General features: G+C 35.1%; 1 protein-coding gene across 9 annotated transcripts in view; it reads left to right on the plus strand.

Moving 5' to 3' along the window:
- The window catches only part of PDS5B (PDS5 cohesin associated factor B), a 183,483-nt gene that overhangs the window by 46,646 nt on the left and 115,604 nt on the right, over positions 1 to 21,233 (plus strand). For all 9 annotated transcript variants that reach the window (XM_059041609.2, XM_067016965.1, XM_059041611.2 and 6 more), the window contains exon 2: positions 20,311 to 20,437. In XM_059041609.2, the coding sequence (XP_058897592.1) occupies positions 20,330 to 20,437 (108 nt within the window). In that variant the 5' untranslated portion in view covers positions 20,311 to 20,329. The remainder of the gene's footprint in view (positions 1 to 20,310; positions 20,438 to 21,233) is intronic.

Consider the following 21,233-nt stretch of genomic DNA (forward strand, 5'->3'; position numbering starts at 1 on the left):
GATCAGGACATTTTTATTAGAAACAAGTAAACAGTGGAATATTACAAGACACAATGGAATATTACTCGGCCATAAAAAAGAACAAAACAGTGCCATTTGCAGCAACATGAATGGACCTAAAGATTACCATACTAAGTGAAGTAAGTCAGACAGAGAAATGCAAATATCATGTTATCACTTGTATGTGGAATCTATAGAAATGCTACAAATGAACTTATTTACAAAACAGAAACAGACTCATAGACATAGAAAACAAGTTTATGGTTACCAAATGGGAAAGCATGGGGGAGGGGGGATAAATTAGAAGTTTGGGGTTAACAGATACACAATACTGTATATAAAATAGATAAACAACAAGGACCGTCTGTGTAGCACAGGGAACTCTATTCAACATGTTGTAATAATCTATAATGGAAAAGAATCTGAAAAAGAATGTGTGTGTGTGTGTGTATGTATATCTGAATCACTTGCTGTACACCTGAAACTAACACAACATTGTAAATCAATGTTACTTCAATGTACTTCAATTAAAAAAAAAAAACACTAAATAAACAGGAAAAGGATAGTCTTCAACAGATGATGCTGGAGCAACTGGATTTCCACATTTGTAAAAGAATGAAGTTGGACCCCATCTCAAACAACATGTAAAAATTAGCTCAAAGTGGATCAATGACCTAAGCAGCTAAAAACATAAATGCTTAGAAGCAAATACAGGAGTAAAATTTCATGACTTCAGATGTGTGATAATAGATTTTTAGAAATGGTAACAGCAGCATGAGCATTAAAAGAAAAAATGGATAAATTTGATTACATAAAAATTAAAAAGTTTTATGCCTCAAAGGACATTATCAAGAAAGTGAAAGACACTCTACAGAATGGGAGAAAAATTTGCAGGTTATATCTGACTAGGATTTAATATCCAGAATATTTAAAGAACTCTTGCAGCTCAACAATAAAAGAACGAACAACCTAATTAAAAAATGGGAAAAGGAGTTGAACAGACATTTCTCTAGAATCTATGGATTGTAAAGTATCTAGAAGATCCTAAGTATATACCAAAAAGAATTGAAACCAGGGTCTTGAAGAGATATTTGTACACCCTGTTCATAGCAATGTTACTTAAAATAGCTGCAAGTGGAAACAACCCAAGTGTCCATCAACAGATGAATGAATAAACAAAATGTGGTATATACATACCGTGGAATATATTCAATCAAAAAAGATAATGAAGTTCTGATACATGATAAGACATGGATGGATCTTAAAAACATTATGCTAAATGAAATAAGCCTGACACAAAAGGAGAAATACTGTGTTATTACACTTATATGAGATACTTAAAATCGGCAAATTTATGGATAGTGGTGATGGTTGTACAACATTGTGAGTGTAATAAAAATGGCTAAAATGGAAAACTTTGTTATATATATTTTACCACAATAAAAAATTAATAATGTATTAAAACTGTTGAATATAAACAAAAAAACTATTTCAACCAGAAAGTGTTTAAATGGAAAGTGAATTATATGGTATGTGAATTATATCTCAGTAAAGCTGTTTTAGGAAAACAAAAACAAAGACAAAACAAAACAAGCATCCTTGTTTGGACAGCACTGCCACAGAACAAAGTTGGGTTGATTTTAGCCAGGAAGAATATAAGATAGATGTTGGCAGTTACCTATCATAATCATAGAAAAAACTTTGTAATTCTCCCATGGAATGAGAAGCAGCTTCCCAGTTAGGATGGTGCAGCTGCAAAATATCCTAAATAGGCAAAGAAATTTGGAAATCTGGAATTATAAGACATAATCCAGTTAATCACTGAAAAAAGTATTAATGAGACTATGTTAAAATGCTTGTACATACCTTCAAAATCAATATCTCCAGGAATATCTTCAAATGCTTATGTACTATGATGGTTTTGGTATGTCTTACCATTAAGAGAAATTTACTGAGCAATTTATCAAGTTGAACTTTTTGGTGGACTTTACATCCAGACTTATCTTCCAATTTCCCCCACCCCTGCCCAATTTATTCATTATGTTTTATCTACAAAATATATAACTTAAAATTGTTTTTAACTTCATCATGGTAAGAACAGTTAACATGAAATTTACCTTAAAATTTTAAGTTTACAGTACAGGAAGTACATAACTTTTGAAGCAAATTTGTTAATTATTATTCTGGATGAGCTATTACTTTTAATTAAGTAGAATTAATAATTATACTTTATTCTGCATACACAGTGGTATGGTCCGTAGGTATCAGTATGGATGGTACATTTATGCCCATTTCATTGTAGTCAAAAAGAGATACAAGTGTAGCATTGTGCAAGATATATTGGGTTTTGGATTGAAAGCGTAGGTCTCTCTGAGTTGGCACTGTTTTAATTTACTTACACTGAGCACCTTATTACTGAACACAGTGACTCTTTGTAAACAGTTTTTCAATCTGAGTTCTCTAGGTGAGGGAAGGTTTAGGGACAGTAACAGGGATGCCGTGGAGATTAATGACCATACCTGTTTTGGTCTGAGAAAGGGTCAGGATGCTCTCTCTTCAGGGATGAAGCTTGCCTACTGTTGTCTTAACCATTTTCTCCCACTAAACCATACTTCTCTCCTGTTTTCTATCATATCCTTCCCTTGAATGTTTTGTTCTCTTCCTGTATTGTGTCTATGAGCTCTATGAGCCTCTCGTATATTCCAGCAGTCTTCTTTTTTTTTTTTTAATTGATTATTTTGTTTTTGGCTGCGTTGGGTCTTTGTTGCTGTGTGCAGGCTTTTCTCTAGTTGAGGCGAGAGGGGGCTACTCCTCATTTCTGTGAGCGGGCTGCTCATTGTGGTGGCCTCTCTTTGCAGAGCACAGGCTCCAGGCGCGCGGGCTCAGTAGTTGTGGCTCGCAGGCTCTAGGGTGCAGGCTCACCAGCTGTGGCACACGGGCCCAGTTGCTCCACGGCATGTGGGATCCTCCTGGACCAGGGCTTGAACCCATGTCCCCTGCATTGGCAGGCGGACTCTCAACCACTGTGCCACCAGGGAAGCCCTAGCAGTCTTCTATGTTCTAAACGGTATGTCTCTGCTTTTGGAAATTCTAAAATACAAATCTGATTGCTCTCTGTGATCTTTAGAGAACAAAGAAAAACAGACAATAACTGCCTTATGTGCTAGATAAAGACCAAACTGCTTATCAGGGAGATTAACTGGTCTCAATTTCTTTTTTTCTTTTTTTTTTTTTTTTTTTTCTTTCAGTACGTGGGCCTCTCACTGTTGTGGCCTCTCCCTTTGCGGAGCACAGGCTCCAGATGCGCAGGCTCAGCAGCCATGGCTCACGGGCCTAGCCGCTCCGTGGCATGTGGGATCTTCCCGGACTGGGGCACGAACCCGTGTCTCCTGCATTGGCAGGCGGACTCTCAACCACTGCGCCACCAGGGAAGCCCTCGATTTCTTTTATAATTCTCTTCACCTCTATGTGCACATATGTCCATACACAGATGCACATTCCAGTTAAATCACTCTGTTAACATCACTGTTGCAGTACATGTTTCTGTAACATAAATTAGCTCCGTGATAAGTAGAGGAATGATTTAGGTATAATGTGGAAGTATCATTGGTCATAAATGTCTTTTTTTCTAGCACATTAGTGTTTTGAAGCATTCAAGGGTAATCTTTCTTCCAAAGATAATATTTTAACATTGTATGCAGATAAGAGCTGAAAATCCTCAGTGCACATCAAAACCACAGTGAGATCAGATCACACTTGTTAGAATGGCTATTATCAAAAAGACAGGAAATAATTCTTGGTGAGGATGTGGAGAAAAGGAACCCCTTGTACACTGTTGATGGGAATGTATATTGGTGCAGCCACTTTGGAGGACAGTATGGAGTTTCCTCAAAAAATTGAAGCTAGAACTGCTCTGTGATTCAGCAACTCCACTTCTAGATATTTATCCCAAGAAAATGAAAACACTAACTTGAAAAGATACATGCCCTCCCATGTTCCTTGCAGCATTATTTACAATAGCCAAGATGTGGAAACAGTCTGAATGTCCACTGATGGATGAATAATTAAAGAAAATGTGAGACACAGAGAGAGAGAGAGAGAAATATTATTCAGCCATAAAAAAGAAGGAAGTCCTCCCATTGCAACAACATGGATGGATAAGTCAGAGAAAGACAGATACTGTATGAACGCACTTATACGTGGAATCTGAAAACAAACCAAAACCTCAAACTCATAGATTGAAGAAACAGATTGATAGTTTCCAGAGGCAGAGGATGGGGAGGTGGACAAAGTGGATTAAGGAGATCAAAAGGTACAAACTTCCAGTTAAAAAATAAATAAGTCATGGGTTGCAATGCACAGTATGGTGACTATAGTTTATATCATATTGTATATTTGAAAGTTTCTAAGAGAGTAAGTAGATCTTAAAAGTTTTCTTCACAAGAAAAAATTTATAACTGTGTGGTGATGGATGTTTCCTAGGTTTATTGTGGTGATCATTTTGCAGTTTATACATATATTGAATCATTATATCACACATCTGAAACTAATATAATATGTCAGTTATATCTCAGTGAAAATTTTAAAAAAATCTTAAAATGTGGGATGATGTTGTGTTTGAAGTTATATTAGATCTAGATGTTTGACGAAAAGATTGTTTAAATTTTTTGTGCTGTGAAGGAAAATGTTCTGTAAGTGATCCATAGATGCAGTGCAAAAAGAAAAAAGCTGAAAATCCAGATGAAAAATTGCCTCTGTTTGTTACAAACAGAAGATTTAACAGTATCAAGAATCCCTAATCTTTCCGTTAACACTCGCTGTCTGCTACAGCAGCAAATGTAGGTGAAATATCTGTGAGACTATTTTCCCCACTTTTAACAAAAAATTGAAGGCTGTCACTGGATTGCAGTTTTAATCTTGCTAAATTTTTTCCTGTTAGAAGTAAGTACCTTCAAGAGCCTACATTTGAAGGGGAAAGCCTGAGCTCCAAGATTTAAGGCTGAGGAGTTTGATTATGATGCTGGGAACAATTGCCAGTGGATACTGACCATGCTAGTATTTTCCTAGGATTGTTGTTGTTTTGCTAATGTTCTGTTATAACCGTTATTTTTAAGTGTTGATTTTGCAGAATGTGATATTTTTCTAGGAACACCCTTATGTTGTAACAGATACCCGTGCTTGTCTTTTTCTCAGACCTAGCATGTCTTTGTGCTTTTGCTCATGGCTCAGTGTTTCCTCTGCCCTGAATCCTCACTTAGACACCTTATTGTCTTCCACAGCTTAGATTAAATTCCAGCTCTCTGTGATGTGCTGCTGACAACTTTCTCTACTGTCTTTGATAGAATGAATTGTTCCCTCATTTGTGTTTCCTTTAAAACATTGATTTTTATATGTACAAGTCAGTTATTTTTAGTCATTGCCCTCCAAACATCATTCATGTCCATTTGTAGTCACTCATTTCTCACCCCTAGCTGACGACTAATTTTCTGTTTCTACAGATTTGCCCGTTATGGATGTTTCATGTGAATGCAATCATATATGTATAGTCTTCTGTGTCTGGCTTCTTTTACTTGAATAATGTTTTTGAGGTTCGCCTTTGTTGTTTTCTGTATCAGTAATTTGTTTCTTTTTACATGTGATTAGTATTCTATTGTATGGATGTATCACATTTTGTTTATCCATTTACCAGTTAACAAATGTTTGGATTGTTTATACTTTTTGTCTATTAGGGTGCTTGTTGCTAAACTTAGTAAAAATTCCCATGGAACTTTTTCAAATGCAGGGGTTTGGGCCTGAGTACTAGGGGATTCAGTGTGCTCCAAAGATTGGAAATTATTAGGTTAAGGGAATAGGTGTTGGGAATCAGATACAGATTATTTCCAGTTTAGTTGCTGGATAACTTTAGCATAGATGATTTCTCTGATCCTCAGTTTCCTCATTTATAAAATGGGCATAATATATAATTCATCTTATTATTAAAGAGTATTTGTGGAAAAAAAATATTTGTTGAGTGCTTTTTGCCCATCATGTTATGCATTAGGTATACAGCAGTGAGCAAAATATGATATTTGTTCTCTTACAGTTTGTAGTTTAGAAGGGGAAACAGGCATTAGAGGATAAATATTTACAGTTATGATTAAATTTTTTGAAGGAAAAGTACAGAGGTGGTGTGAGATCATGTAGTAGAGATTTAACTTAGCTTGGGCGGATTTGGGAAAGTGTCCCTGAGGAATTGACATATGAGACTTGGAAAATTAGTGTTAGGCATGAGGGGAAAGAGTGATAGAGAGGAGGAGGAAAAGAATAGCACACACTTAGAAGGATTTTGGTTTGAAGCCTTTAAGGAATAGAGGTATGACTTGAGCGTAGTGAGAAAGTGGTCAGATTAGTATATGTTGAACTTACTTTTAGGTCAGTGGGAACCTATTTAAGAGTTTTAGGTAAGGCAGTGATATGAAGAGATTAGCATATTAAGATCATTCTGACTGCTGTATGAAGAATGAATTGGAGGTGGCTTCGATTAGGTTGTGGTGAACTAATGGACAAGTGAAGGTGAATTCCATTTATGTTTTCAGGTAGCATTTGCAGAACTTGATAATTGCTCTTAAGTGTTGAAAGAGAATTTTCAAGGGTCACTGCCAGTTTTCTGGGGGTAACAAATTGGATACACTGAGACACCATATACAGAGAGGATCGAAGAAGTGTTTTTTGGAGGGGGAAGAAATTGGGAGATGATTTGTTGTTTGGTTTTGAGTTTTTTAAAGTTCAAGATGCCTTTAAGAATACCTAGGTGGAAATGTTAAGTTGGCAGTTGTGGACTGGAGTTCAGAAGAAAGCTCTTGGTGGGGTAAAGTCTTTGGAGTAGCTTTAAGAAAGCTTAGGGCTTAAGCCTTGTAAGAAAAACACATAGACCAAAAAGTGAATAGAGGGGATAGAATTGAGCTCTGATGAATTGCTAATATGTAGACGTTGGATAGAGGAGAAAGAAACAAAGGAGACAGTGGCCAGTAAGGTAGGAGAAAAAATCAGGAAAAGGTAAAGTGTTGTAGAAATCAAAGGAAAAGAGTGTTTCAGGAAGGAGGCTGCTGTCAACTGTGTGTCATACTGCTCAGATCAATAAAATTAGGCTTAGAAAATTGTTCGTTTGATTTGGCAACATGGAGGGCAGTGATGACTTTTAGTTGGTTATTATTGCATAACTAATCACCCCAAAACGTAATGGCTTAAAACAACCATCATTTATTAAGCTCCCAGTTCTGCAGCTTGAGTTTGGCTTAGCTCGGTAGTTCTACTGATCTGGGTTATCCTTAGCTGATTCACCTGGGCTTGCTATCTATCTACAGGCAAGTGTCTGTGGTCACCTGATGGTTTGTCTGGGGCTGGGTTCGTTCATGATGATCATGGCTGGGGTAACTGGGGACTCTCTCTGTAGCTCTCATTTTCTAGTGGGATAACTTCTGTGCTTGTGCACTTTTTAGGAGCAGAGTTTCAAGAACAGTAAGTCAGTAAACTCCAAAGCACAAGCACTTTTTAAGCTTGCCAGTGTCCCAGTGACCAAAGCAAGTCATAAGACCATCTCAGATTCAAGGGCTGTAAAAACACTCTTATTGATGGGAGGAGCCACAAAGTCACATTGCAAGGGTGTAGATACAGGGAAGAGAAAAATCTTTCATCGTTTTTGAAGTCGGTCACACTGATTATGGCAAAAGCATTATTGCTGGTGATGGAGGATTCTGGAAACAAGATTGGATTAGTATGAAAAGCTAATGGGAACTGAAGAAGTGCAGATTACCTTTTGAGAAGCTTGGCTATGAAGGTAATTTGAGAGAGAAGACAGTAGCTGGAAGGGTATTTGTAGTCTAAGCAGGCATGTTAGCCTTTCTTTCCCTTCCTGCCTGAATGCCTTCCGTCCACTCAAGAACAGAGTACTTATACTGAATACTGAGGGAAGGAGGATGCTGATGCTGAGGAAAGAGGAGATAACTAATGAAGTGAAAGTCTTTGAGAGACCTGTAGAGGATGGGATTCTGTGCACTTGTGAAGGGATTAGTTTTTGATGTGAGGAGGCTTAGAACTCTTGGGTAACATAAAGGAAGGAGGGAATAGGTACAAATGTAGTAGATAGGCAAGTAGATTTAGTAATGGGTGACTGGGGAACTTTCTGTTTGACAGAGCTTCTGTTTTCTCATTGAAGTAGAGGTAGTCTGCTGATAGTGGGGGGTTGTACAAGAATGTGTGCTTGGGGTTTGATGTGAATAGAGAAAGTACATAATTTTATCCTGTCAATGAATGGGACATTGAGCTGACTACTGACTCCAAAATACCAATCATTCAGTAAATGAGAGATATTATCATTATTTATATAAAAATACTACTTTAAAGGGATTTGACACAACACTTTGTGTTATTAGTTAGAAACTGGTGCTAGTTGAGGAGTTCTAGGGCCTGAGGCTCTTTTTCTGTCTGAACCAGTTAGTTTAATACTACTCCTGTCTGTAATATTGATGGTCCTTAAAAAGAATGTACGCAAGAGAGTAACCATGTGTTTAATTAACCTTTTATAAAATAAACATTACTAAAAATATGAACAAAATGGGCCTGCTTTCTCAAAGGACTTCCTGAAGCGTTAAGTTACTTTGTATTACCAAAACATATAGTAATAACTATTAAATATACTTAATTTGAATTAATAAAGATAATTCAAGCTGAATGGTGAGTTTCCATTTATATGGAAAAAAGCTTTTTGTTATAATAGTTGGAAAATATGTAAATGTAGTCTTAAGGTTATATATTTAGGGGGGAATAACGTAATTTATTTTGTCTCTTTTTTCTTAGAACACACTCTCATTAGTTTTTTAGTTGTCTCTGGCCAAGAATAAACCCAACTTCTTATACTGTGTAATGACTATGTACTGGAAGCGTTGTATTTATGGAGGGCACCATCTGCTGGTTATAAGAGGTACCGGTTCTGGGAAGCCTGCCTTTTGCAATTGTCAGACTCTTCACAAAATCTTGTTTTCCTTCTAATTCCACCTTAAACCTGTAGTAAAGTCCCAGGAGGAAAAACAGCTTTTCATAAACGTGGCCAAGTAGAGATTCTAGTAGTGGCTTGATTTCATTTCTGTGTCTCTGAACATGTCACATATTGGATTTTTAAGAAAAATCATCATGAAAATGGCAGATACCTGTCTTTATTCCCAGATCAATTAAAAAATGACTATTGCTATTGCTCATACCCTTGCTCTTTAATCCGGTGAATGCTTTGTTCTTTTTTTCCATTCATTGAAAGGATCTTAAATATTTTTACTGCAGTCTTTATTAGTTTCATCTTGTGAACATTTATTTACAACTGGTAGTATCAGAGGGAAGAATGATTATTTCATTTTTCTTTTCCTTTCTAGGACTGTTAGTATGACTTTTAAAATTATTGATCTTTCTTTTAATTAATGGTCCTTCTCTTTGAACTTATTCAGTGGTTGTGTAAACTTAGTATTAGAATATTTTGTGTTTTACTTATTCATTCCAGACCCCAAAATATAAATATTTATAACAACATGCATATATAATGGTGTTTGAAATTAATATATACATATATATATACATTTATATGCTATGTATAAATGGATTCTGACACAGGTCAGATTTATATAAATAATCTTTTAAGTTATCATTTTCTCATTTTCAATGTATCTGCTCTATCATAATGTATAGTATTGAAATTCCACAAAGATGAATGTCAAATAATTTCTTTGACACTATTATATAGTGTCAAAGAGGAGCAGCTATATATTAATATATAGCAGCTATATATTAATGTATCTTTTCCCTTTGACTTCAGATAACAATTGAAGATCCTATTTCTTTCCTGTAACCTTCCTTTCTTCTTCTGCATTGCTCCTCTTCTTCTCTCTCATTCTCCTTTCCTTTTTTCTCTTACCTTATAATTTGGTGTTCATTCCTGTTATTCTCCAGAAAGTTCTTAAAGGGATCAAGTCCAAGGGAGTATTTGCTGAGGTTATTTTGTACCAGTGATGTGTATTTCTAAAGTAACTAACCCTATAACCACCTCTTCATCTTCATTTTTTTTCTAGTTTAAAAAAAACAATTTTTTCTATCTTTCTAGACCCTCTTTTCTTTCCTGATTTCCCCCCCCCCCCCATCAATATAGATATTTCTCAAAGTTCAAAGTTCAGTCTTGGTATCTCAGCTCACCCTACACATTTTTTAAATTGATCTTGTAAGCCCACAAAACATGAGCTATACGTGGTGCTAAAATATTTTCTGTTGTTGACTTTTCTCTAGAACTTCAGCGCTACATCTCCAGTCGCCTTGTATTCCAAACTTAATTTTTCCAAAGGCTTGGTCTCTCTCTGGTTTTCCCTGTCTGTGCTATAATGAGGGCATATATTGTATGTATTTTGCTTACCATTGTATTCCTAGTGCCTAGAGTGCTATATCACACCAAGTAAAATCTCGGTAAATAGTTAAGTAATTGACTTTCCAGGAACAAAGGCTTTGAATATTGTAATCATCATCTACTTCTCTCATATAATCATTCATGGTCTTTGCATCAGTTTTCTTATTTTCCAGTCATTGCCTGCAGTCTGCACCTTATTAGTTCTTACCTGGAACTTTGTAACAATTTCCTAACTGATTTTACTGTATTTGATTTCTCCTCTGTCTAGTCTGTACTTCCTGTTGGAGCCACCATCTCTTAAAATAGTTCTGGTCATTGATTCAGCAAGTATTTCCTGAGCACCTGCTTTGTTCTAGTCTCTGTAAGGATGCCTAAAATGATATATACTCTCTTTGTCTTACGGAGCTTACAGTCTAGTAGGAGAAACAGACATAGAAATAAGTTTACTGAATATGATGTGATAAATGGTAATTATGATATGTTCAGAGTTTTCCTAGCTGTAGGGGAAGGAGCCTAGCTCTGCCTGGAGAGGTCAGGGGAAGTTTAAACATATAGACTTGAGAATTTAATGTACATGGAGTTTGCTTAGTAGAGAGAGGCCAGTAAGTATATCTTACTCTGAGGAAACAGCCTGTGTATATTCACAGATGTATTTCAAACCTCTGCTTACAATCCTATTGCTTATAAAACTGAAGTACAAACTGAGTAACCTGCTTCACTGTTGGCTCTATCTTTTCCTTCTTAGCTCCCTTTACTTCCTTCCACTTTTTCCTTCTGTCATCGTTTTAGACCAGTAACAAATTTTGAACTTTCTTCTCTGAGATTTATTCAAATTGTTTTCTCTGTCCTTTTGTTCTGTATATTATTAATATTTCATCCCCATCTACATATGGAAGTGGGTTTTCTTTCAATCTTTTTTTTTCCAAGCTTGTTTTTTGTTATTTCTGTTGATAACTTCAGAATTTATTGTGATTTAATTATTTAGGGGGAATGTCTATTTCCTTTGTAGATTTTGCCCTCTAGTCACTGCTAAAAAGTCATGCAAGTAATAGACACTTGATGAAGTTTTGACTGTATGGATCAGTGTATTCTACAAAGGCACCATGTCTACATTATTTAGCTGCGGTCTGTGGTCACAATCGTGTTATCTGTTGTTATGGAAGATGAACAGCTTTTGCTTCTGTTGAGGTAAGGCAGAGAGACTTACTTCTGTTCCAGGTTCTCTGGAAAACTGGGAATCCTGTCACGTTTATATTTCCCTTCCTGTGTAATGATTTGTCGCATTTGCTGAATATCTTCTTTGGTTGAAGGAACACACACAGCTGTTGGTCTTGATTCTTGCTTTTCCAAATCTGAGGTCATGAAGTTGTTCTCCTACATTATATTCTAAAAGCTTTTACATTTGCTTCAACATTTAGGTCATTAATCGATCTGGAATTCATTTTGTATATGGTGTGAGATGTACAATGTCATTTTTTTTTCCATAGAGATACGAAAGTGTCTCAGAACTTAAAAAAATTTAAACAACTTTATTGAGTAATTTACATACCATAAAATTTACTGAGATGTGCAACCATCACCATAATCGAATTTTAGAACATTTTTATCAGTCCAGTAAGATCTCTCATGCCAATTTATAATTAATCTGTCACTGGATTCTTTTAAACCTTTCATCTTGAGCTTTCTGGAGTATCCAGTACTTTTGGCCACTTCCTTTCTTGAAACTTGGTGTGCTCCTTCCTTTCTGACAGGGCTTCCTTCTGGGTCCTCCCCCCACCTCTTTGATCATTCTCAGATTGTTTTGCAAGCTCTTTTTCCTCTTCCCATTTCAAAGATGGGTCGCCTCTCAGCTCTTCCTTGGCCTATCACTCTTGTCACTTTATAAAAACATTCCTGAATGCTGTCATGTGCCCCTGGTTTTATTTATCAGTGAGGATTTCCAAATCTGTCTCTAGCTCAGACATTTCTCTGGAGATCTAACTGCCCACTGGCCATTTCTTTCTTTTTTTTTTTTTTCTTCTTCCTCTTCCTCCTCTCCCCCCTCCTCCTTTCTTCATTTTTTTCCCCTCCCCTCTTTCTTCAGCTTTATTGAAGTAAAATTGATACACAGAAAAACCTGCACATAGTTAATGTATGCAACTTGGACATACACATAATTTGAACATACAGCCATATGCATAATATGTATACGCCTATGGTACTGTTACCACAGTCAAGGTAATAAACACAGCCACCACTTCTAAAAGTTTCCTTGTGTCCTTTTGCCTTTTTTGGGGGTTGGGGAAGGGGTAAGAAGACGTAACATGAGATCTACCCTCTTAACAAATTTTTAAGTGTATAATACCGTGTCGTTAACTATAGGTGCTGTGTTGTACAGCACATCTCTAGATCTGAATCATCTTGCATAACTGTAACTTTATATCTGTTGAATAACAACTCCCCATTTCCCCCTCTTCGCATCCCCTGGCAACCACTATTCTATTTTCTGCTTGTGTAAGTTTGCCTATTTTAGATACTTCATGTAAATGGAATCATGCCGTATTTGTCCTGTGTCTGACTTAATTCACTCAGCATGTCTTCCAGGTCCATCCATGTTGTTGGAAATAGTAGGATTTTCTTTGTTTTTGAAGGCTGAATAATATTCTTTTGTATGTATACACCACTTTTTCTTTATTCATTCATCTGTTGAACATTTATGTTGTTTCCATATTTTGGCTATTGTGAATAATGCTACAGTGAACATGGGTGTGCAGTTATCTCTTAGAGATCCTGATTTCTATTCTTTTGGATATATAACCAGGATTAGGGTTGGTGGATCATATAATAGTTCTATTTTTAATTTTTCAAGGAACCTCCATACTGTTTTTCTTCCATGGTGGTTGCATCATTTTACATTCCCACCAACAATGTACAAGGGTTCCTATTTCTCCACATCCTTGCCAAAACTTTTTTATTCTTTTGTCCGTGGTTTTTTTTGGCTATCCTGACAGGTGTGAAGTGATACCTCATTGTGGTTTTGATTTGCATTTCTCAGTGGTGAAAAATGGAAAACTTTTCCTCTTAGATCAGGAACAGGACAAGTATATCCACTCTTGCCACTTCTATTCACTATAGTACTAGCAGCCCTAGCCAGAGCAAGTAGGCAAGAAAAAGAAATACAGTTATCCCTTGGTATCCATCAGGGATTGGTTCCAGGATCCCCCTTGGATGACGAAATCCAAGGATGCTTAATTCCCTTGTATAAAATGGTGTAGTATTTGCATATAACCAGATTTTCCTGTATGTTTAAAATCATCTCTAGATTACTTATAATACCTAATACAGCATAAATTCAACATAAATAGTTGCCTGTATGTGGCAAATTCAAATTTTGCCATTTGGAACTTTCTGGAATGTTTTGGGGAATATTTTAAATCTGCGGTTGGTTGACTGTGAGGATGTGGAACTTGTGTATGAAGGGCTGACTGTAAAGGGCATGCATGTTGGAAACGAGGAAGTAAAATTTAATCTGTTTGCAGATGACATGATCTTATATGTAGAAAATTCTAAAGACCCTATTACAACTCTTAGAACTAATAAACAAATTCAGTAAAGTTGCAGGATACAAAATGAACAAATCAGTTCCATTTCTATATACTAACAGTGAACTATATGAAAAAGAAATTTACAAAGCAATCCCTTCATGATAGCATCAAAAAGAACAAATTACTTAGAAATTAACAAGGAGGTAAAAGACTTCTGTTACTGGAAACTACAGTACATTGGTGAAAGAAATAAAAGAAGACAGATAAATGGAAACACATCCAGTGTTTATGGATTGGAAGACTTAATATTGTTAAAATATTGAGCAATATTTAGAATTTCTAATTTTGTTTTCTCCTTTTCTCACTGATGTGCCATGCCACTGTATTCATATATTATATTTCGCATTGTGTGGGTCTGTTTCTGGGCTAAAGTTTCCCATTGATCTTTTTCTGCTCCAATACCACACCGTCTAAATTACTTGAGCTTTCTAAAGGGATTTGATATCTGGTAGAAAAGTCTGTTCACTGTGTTTTTCTTAAGTATTCAATATCTTGCTATTCTTGGCCTTTTGAATTTACATGTCATGTAAATTTACGAGTTTAAAAAATTAAACTTGTCATCTCTCTTTAAATATCAAAACCTGGGCTTGATTGGGACTGTAGTGACTCCATAATCAGTGTGGGAAGATTTGCTGTCTTTTTAATATTTGAGATTTCTGTGAACAAGATATCTCTTTATTTATTTAAATTTTCTTTAACTTCTACCAATAAAGCTTTATGATTTTTCTCTGTAAAACACCTTTCGTTAGATTAATTCCTGGGTAGTTTATGCATTTCAATGTGAATTGTATTTTTAAAGTTTTTGGTTGCTATTATATAAATATAATTGATTGTTTTGCATTTAAAACCTTTTTATTTTGAAATAATTATGGACATAAAGTTGCAAAAATACTACATAGAGTCTTGTGAACCCTTCATCCATCTTCTGCTAGTGTTGACATCTTATGTAACTTGTAGCACAGTATCAAATTAGGAAATTAACATTAGCATGGTGATGTTGATTAGATTACAGACCTTAGTTTTCTCACTTTTTTGCGTGCTCTCTCGCTCTTGCTCTTGTTCTTGCCATTTCTCTCTCCCTGTATGTGTATGTGTAGTTCTGTGTAGTTTGATCCCATGTATAGATTCATTTCACCACCACTGTGGACAACACACAAAACTATAAAGGAATTCCCTTGTGCTACTTGTCATGCTCATCCATGCTCCCTGGCAACCACTAATCTGTCCTTAATGTCCATAGTTTTGTCATTTTTGAGGATGTTAAATAAATGGGAGCATAACAGTGTATAACCTTTTAAGATTGGCTCTTTCAGTAATAAGTTATTGCATTTATCAGTAAAACAGTTTTTTTTTATTGCCAAGTAGTATTTCATTATGCAGATCTATCATAGTTTGTTTAACCATTTACCCATTGATGGGAATTTTGATTACTTCTAGTTTTAAGGTATATGAGCAAAGCTGCTATAAACATTCTTGTACAGATTTGTTTGAACAGAAGCTTTCATTTCTCTGATATAAATGTCCAAGTGTGCAGTTTCTGGTTTGTATGGTAAATACATGTTTAGTTTTATGAAAAACTGCCAGACTCTTTTTAAGTATGACTGTACCATTTTACATTTCTACCAGCAATGTGTGATAGATCCATTTTCTTTGCTTCCTTGCGTATGTTTGATATTATCACTATTTTTTATTTTAGCCATTCTAATAGTATATAATGATATTTCATTGTGGTTTTAATTTGCATTTCCCTAATGATTAATGATGTTGAATATCTTTTCATGTGCTTATTTGCTATCTGTACATCCTATTCAGATGTCTGTTCATGTCTTTTGCCCATCCTGTAATTGGGTTATTTGGTTTTTTATAGTATCCTTTTGAGAGTTCTAGATATAAGTCCTTTGTAATATATGTATTTTCAATATTTTTTCCCATTCTGTAGCTTATCTTTTCATTCTCAGCAGTTTTTCACAGAGTAAAAGATTTTAATTTTTGAAGTCCAGTATATCAATTTTTAATTTTATGGATCTTGCTTTTGGTGTCATTTCTAAAAACTCTTTGCCTGGCTTCAGTACTAAAGATTTTCATTTCTGTTTTTTTCTAAAAGTTTTTTTTTTTTTTTTTTGCGGTACGCGGGCCTCTCACTGTTGTGGCCTCTCCCGTTGCAGAGCACAGGCTCCGGATGCGCAGGCTCAGCGGCCATGGCTCACGGGCCCAGCCGGTCCGCAGCATGTGGGATCCTCCTGGACCGGGGCACGAACCCGTATCCCCTGCATCGGCAGGCGGACTCTCAACCACTGTGCCACTAGGGAAGCCCTCTAAAAGTTTTTTGTTTGCTTTACAGTTTATATTTAAGTTCATGATCTATTTAAAATTTTTGTATAAAAGTATGAGGTGGGCTTCCCTGGGAAGTCCAATATATCCTATAATCTTGATGAACTAGTTTTTGTTTTTTTAAGATTCCCCTGGAATCGTCTGTATAGACAGTCGTGTCATTTGGAAGTAAGGATGATTTTAGTTCTCCCTTTCCAATCTGTATGCCTTTATTTTCTTTTCCTTGCCATATTGTGCTGGCTAGGGCTTCCAGTATTATGTTGAATAAGAGTGGTGACAGCAGACATCCTTGTCTTGTTTCTGATTTTGAGAGGAATTATTCAGTCTTTTGCCGTGAAGTATTTTGTTAGCTATAGGTAATTAATGTTTGCATATTGATTTTTCTACTCTACAACCTTGTTAAACTCAATTTTATTAATTCTGATGTTTTGTGTATAAATCTTTGGAGTTTCTCTATACATAATCATGTAATCTGCAAGTAATGACTGTTTTGTTCCTTACTTTTTAATCTTTATACTTGATACCTTTTTCTTCCTGTGTTGACTAGCATCTCTATTACAGTGTCAAATAGAAGTCATGATAGCAGGTATGTTTTTACAGGTCCTGAAAACAAGTAAAACACTTTCAGAAGGTCATCAATAAATGTGATTTATGCTGTAGGGTGTTTATAGCACCCTACCTTTATGAGATAAAGGAAACTTTCATATACATTTTAGTTTGAGCTTTTTCTTCTATTTTGTTCTATAGTCAAGAATTGATGTTGAATTTTTATCATTGTTTCTTCATTTTTGACATTATCACATGGTTTTTCTTTTTTAATCTGTTAGTATGGTGAATTCAACCTTGCATTCCTTGGATTAAACCTAATCTTTTATATGTAGCTACATTTGGTTTCTGAATATTTTATTTAAAAATACTGTATCTGTAAACACAGAAAAGATGGTCTGTGATTTTTTTTCCTTTCTCTTATTTTTCTCATTGGGTTTTAGTATCATGGTTATGCTAGTTAGTTACATAAAATTAGTTGGGAAGGATCCCCTTGTTTTCTAGTCTTTGGAAATATTTATATGACATTGGAATTATTTCTTCCTCAGTTATTTGATAGAACTCATTAGTAAAGTCATGTAGCCTTGGGTATTTGTCCTTGTGGAAAGATTTATTGATTATTGATTTTCTTTCTTAGTGGCATTTTTTCTTCTTGAGTAAATTTTGGTAAGGTACAGATTTTCTCCAGTTTGTCTAAATTTTTTAAATGTTTTTATGTCATAAATTGTAAGATTGGCCTGTGATTTTTTTTACTTTGTTGATCTTATGCTTTTTTTTTTTTCTTTACCCCTGATTCATTGATTCTTAGAAAGCACTTTAAATTTTTAAATGTTTGGAGATTTTCTTTTTTGTTGTTGAAGTATAGCATAATTCAGAAATGTGTAAAAATTATAAATGGCTAGCTCTGTAACTTTATACAAAATGAAAACAATAGTGTGACCCACATCCAGATATATAAGTAGAACATTACCTGTACCCAAGAAATATTCTCTTACTCCTCTTTCAGTTACATCTCCCACCAGAGGAATTCACTCTTCTGACTTTTAACATCATTGGCTAGGTTTCCTTATTTTTGAATTCTTCTGGAAATGTAGTCATATTTTATGCATAATGTTTTATATCTGGCTTCTTTCACCTAACTTTCTTTGTAATGTTAATCCATATTGTGTGAAGCAGTAGTTTATTCACTGTCATAACTGTGTTGTATTTCATTGTATGACTATACTGCAATATATCTTCATTCCACTGTTGATAGGTATTTTTGTTTTCTGTTTTGACTAGTATGAATGGTATTGCTATGAACATTTTTATGTCTTGTAGTGGACGCAGGTATGTGTTTCCATTGAGTAAATACCAAGGAGTGTATCTTGGGGCCTACTTATTTATGCTTGTTAATTTATGTTTAGCTTAAGTGCTTTATTTGTTTAGTGTTTGCATCCTTTTTTTCCATCCTTTTACTTTCAGTATCTCATATCATTATTTTAAAATTTTTTGGTAAGCTCTCTATATTGAAGTTTAAAAATCTTGATCTTTTAATGTGATCATGTATACCATATATACCATATTATAATATACTGATACATGTTAAATATTGTTCTAAGTACTATATATAGTAACTTATACATTTCAAGTTTTGTTTGGCTCATTTGTCCTTATTTCACTGTATTCCTAAAAATTATATTCCTTGGATGTAAACTTCAGCTTTGCAATTATTTTCTTTAACCACATTGTAGGTGACATTTTGCTGTCTTCTGGTTTATATTGTTGCTAGTGAGAAGTCACTATTAGTTTAAATACTGCTCCTTTGAAGGTAATATGTGTGTTATAAGGTTTTGTTTGTTTTTTGGAATTATTATTTTGAACTTAATTCTATTTGGCTTCTTGAATTTGTGAATTGGTATTTATGATATTCACCTCATAGAGAGACCTCTGCCTTATTCCTCTTCTTCTGGTACTCCCATGAATCATAAGTTAAACTATTTTACTTTTTCTTTTGTGTATTGCATTTTTATGTTTTTCTGTTCTATATTTTTGGATAATTTCTTCAGACATCTTTTGTGTAGTTCATTGAGTCTCATAGCTTTTCTTAATGTGCTAATAAACTTATCCATTAAGTTTTTACTTTCAATTTTTGTATTTTTTCATTTTTAGTAAGTCTTTTTGTTCATATCTTTTAATTTACTGCATAATTTTTTTATTCCTTGTAGATTTTTAAATTTATCTTTTATTTCTTTAAAACTATAAATGCATTTGACCCTTGAACAAATAGAGTTTAGGAGTGCTGACCCCCCCCAACTGCAGTTCAAAATCCATGTATAATTTTATACTTGATCCCTTGTGTCCACTGTTATAAACATCCACGGATTCAGCCAACCATAGACTGTGTAGTATTGTAGTATTTATTGAAAAAGCTCTGCGTATAAGTGGACCCATGCAGTTCAAACCGATATTGTTCAAGAGCCAACTGTATAGTAGTTTTGAAGCTTTGGGGGGTCTGGTATTTCTGCTGTTCTTGCTCATTGTGCCTTGCTTGCTTAGATGCGTGGTTATTTTTGACTTGATAATGCTTATTGTCCTAGAAACATCATATGGGGATTATTTGAAGTGTAGGATGAAGGTGCCCTCCTCTAGGAGGGCTTGAATGTACTTATATTAGGTGCTACCAGTTGGGGGTCTTGTGTTGAGGTTCTCTGGACTACGTAGGCAGTGTGAACCTCAGCAAATGTGTAGGCTTATGGCCAACACTAATTAGCTGTTCCTCCCTGTATCTGCTATTACTTTGCTCTGCTTAATACCAAGGCAGCCTTCTCTGCTTTCCCTTGTGGGTGGTAATGGCAGCAAGGGCACATGTTGTCTTGGTTTAATTCTCTCCTTTGCAGGTATTATCTTTTTTGGGTTGGGGTAGTATTCTACATTAATGTCAGGAGGGTCTCTGATGTTCTTCCTTGACAGGACTCTGTCCTTCTTTTCCATGAGATCACCAAAACTGAGCTCTAGATTTGTCAGGGTTGGCAGATGCCTTCAGGGTGTAAGTGGGTATAAAGTTACATTTAGTTCTCTGGGTTCCTGAATTCTCTTAGATTTTGGCCCAAGTAATTTGTGGTGCTATTAAAAAAAAATGCTGTGTGTATTTTATACATATGTAAATAAGTAAGTAAGTAAATAAATAAATAAATAAAATCACTTACAGTTTTTTTGTTGGAGGGTCAGTGCAAATAACCTAGCTTGTCACTAATGGAAATGAAAGTAAAGATAAAATTTTAAAAATTGGGGAAATATTCAGTAAAATGATTTTCATTAATTAGATAAGTGAATTACTATAAATTAGGAAGTAGTTATAATTTTTTGTAGGGAGAGACTCCTTTTCATGTTTATTATGAATGTTGTTAATACTTATTTTTTGGTTTGCATCTAATAGTTTTCTCATTTTAGGGGTAAAGATATTTCCATCATGGCTCATTCAAAGACAAGGACCAATGATGGAAAAATTACCTATCCTCCTGGTGTCAAGGAAATCTCAGATAAAATATCTAAAGAGGAAATGGTGAGACGGTTAAAGGTGAGTAAAATTGGGATATGTCCTTTGGACATCCATTTAGGATAAGCAGAGTTCGGGGAGGACACCTGTGGAAATCACAGAGGGCTGTATCTTGTTAGGGCAACTTCAAGCAAATCAAAGCAGAAAATGTCTCATGGCCAAAACTAATTAGCTGTAATTAGGAGCTAAGAGAGTGGAGTAGATAAAGAACTGTAGGGTTTCCTTAGCTATTGTTAATGGGAGTGCAATTAGGAAGGTAAAGCTTAGATTTTCTAGGGCTGCCTATACTTGGGTATAAAGAACAAATCCACAATACGCTTATACTCATTATTATCTGTAGAAAGTTGTCTCCTTCTCCTATATCTCATTTATTTTATAAAAGCAACCATTTTAATTTGAGAAAAGAAATTTTAATTCTCCTGAATACTAAGGCTGTATTTTACTTTCTTGTATTTTGAAAGTAGGTTAAAGAGCTTTACTTTTAGCTCTCTGCTTCTGATGTGCAGCAGTGAGTCAAGATTGATGGTGAACTTCCATTCGTGAGGCAGTCACTGTATGGTTAGACTCTCTTCATATTTATTTGAATAATATTTCATCTTTGTCTTCGAGGCAGTGATAATCTCCGTGATTAAAATGGTTAAAAGAGCAGAGTGCCCAAGAAGATTGTTAAGTTGATTAGCTCAGATGGTCTTTATTTTTGAGCATTTTTTTCAGTTCAATGTTGTATCTACCTAGACACGTTGCTTGTTATATTAGTATCAATATTTACGTGTATTTCATGTGTAAAAGACTTGCCTTAATTAATCATTGAAGGCCC

This window comes from Kogia breviceps, chromosome 16 (assembly GCF_026419965.1).
Source record: "Kogia breviceps isolate mKogBre1 chromosome 16, mKogBre1 haplotype 1, whole genome shotgun sequence".
NCBI lineage: Eukaryota > Metazoa > Chordata > Mammalia > Artiodactyla > Physeteridae > Kogia > Kogia breviceps.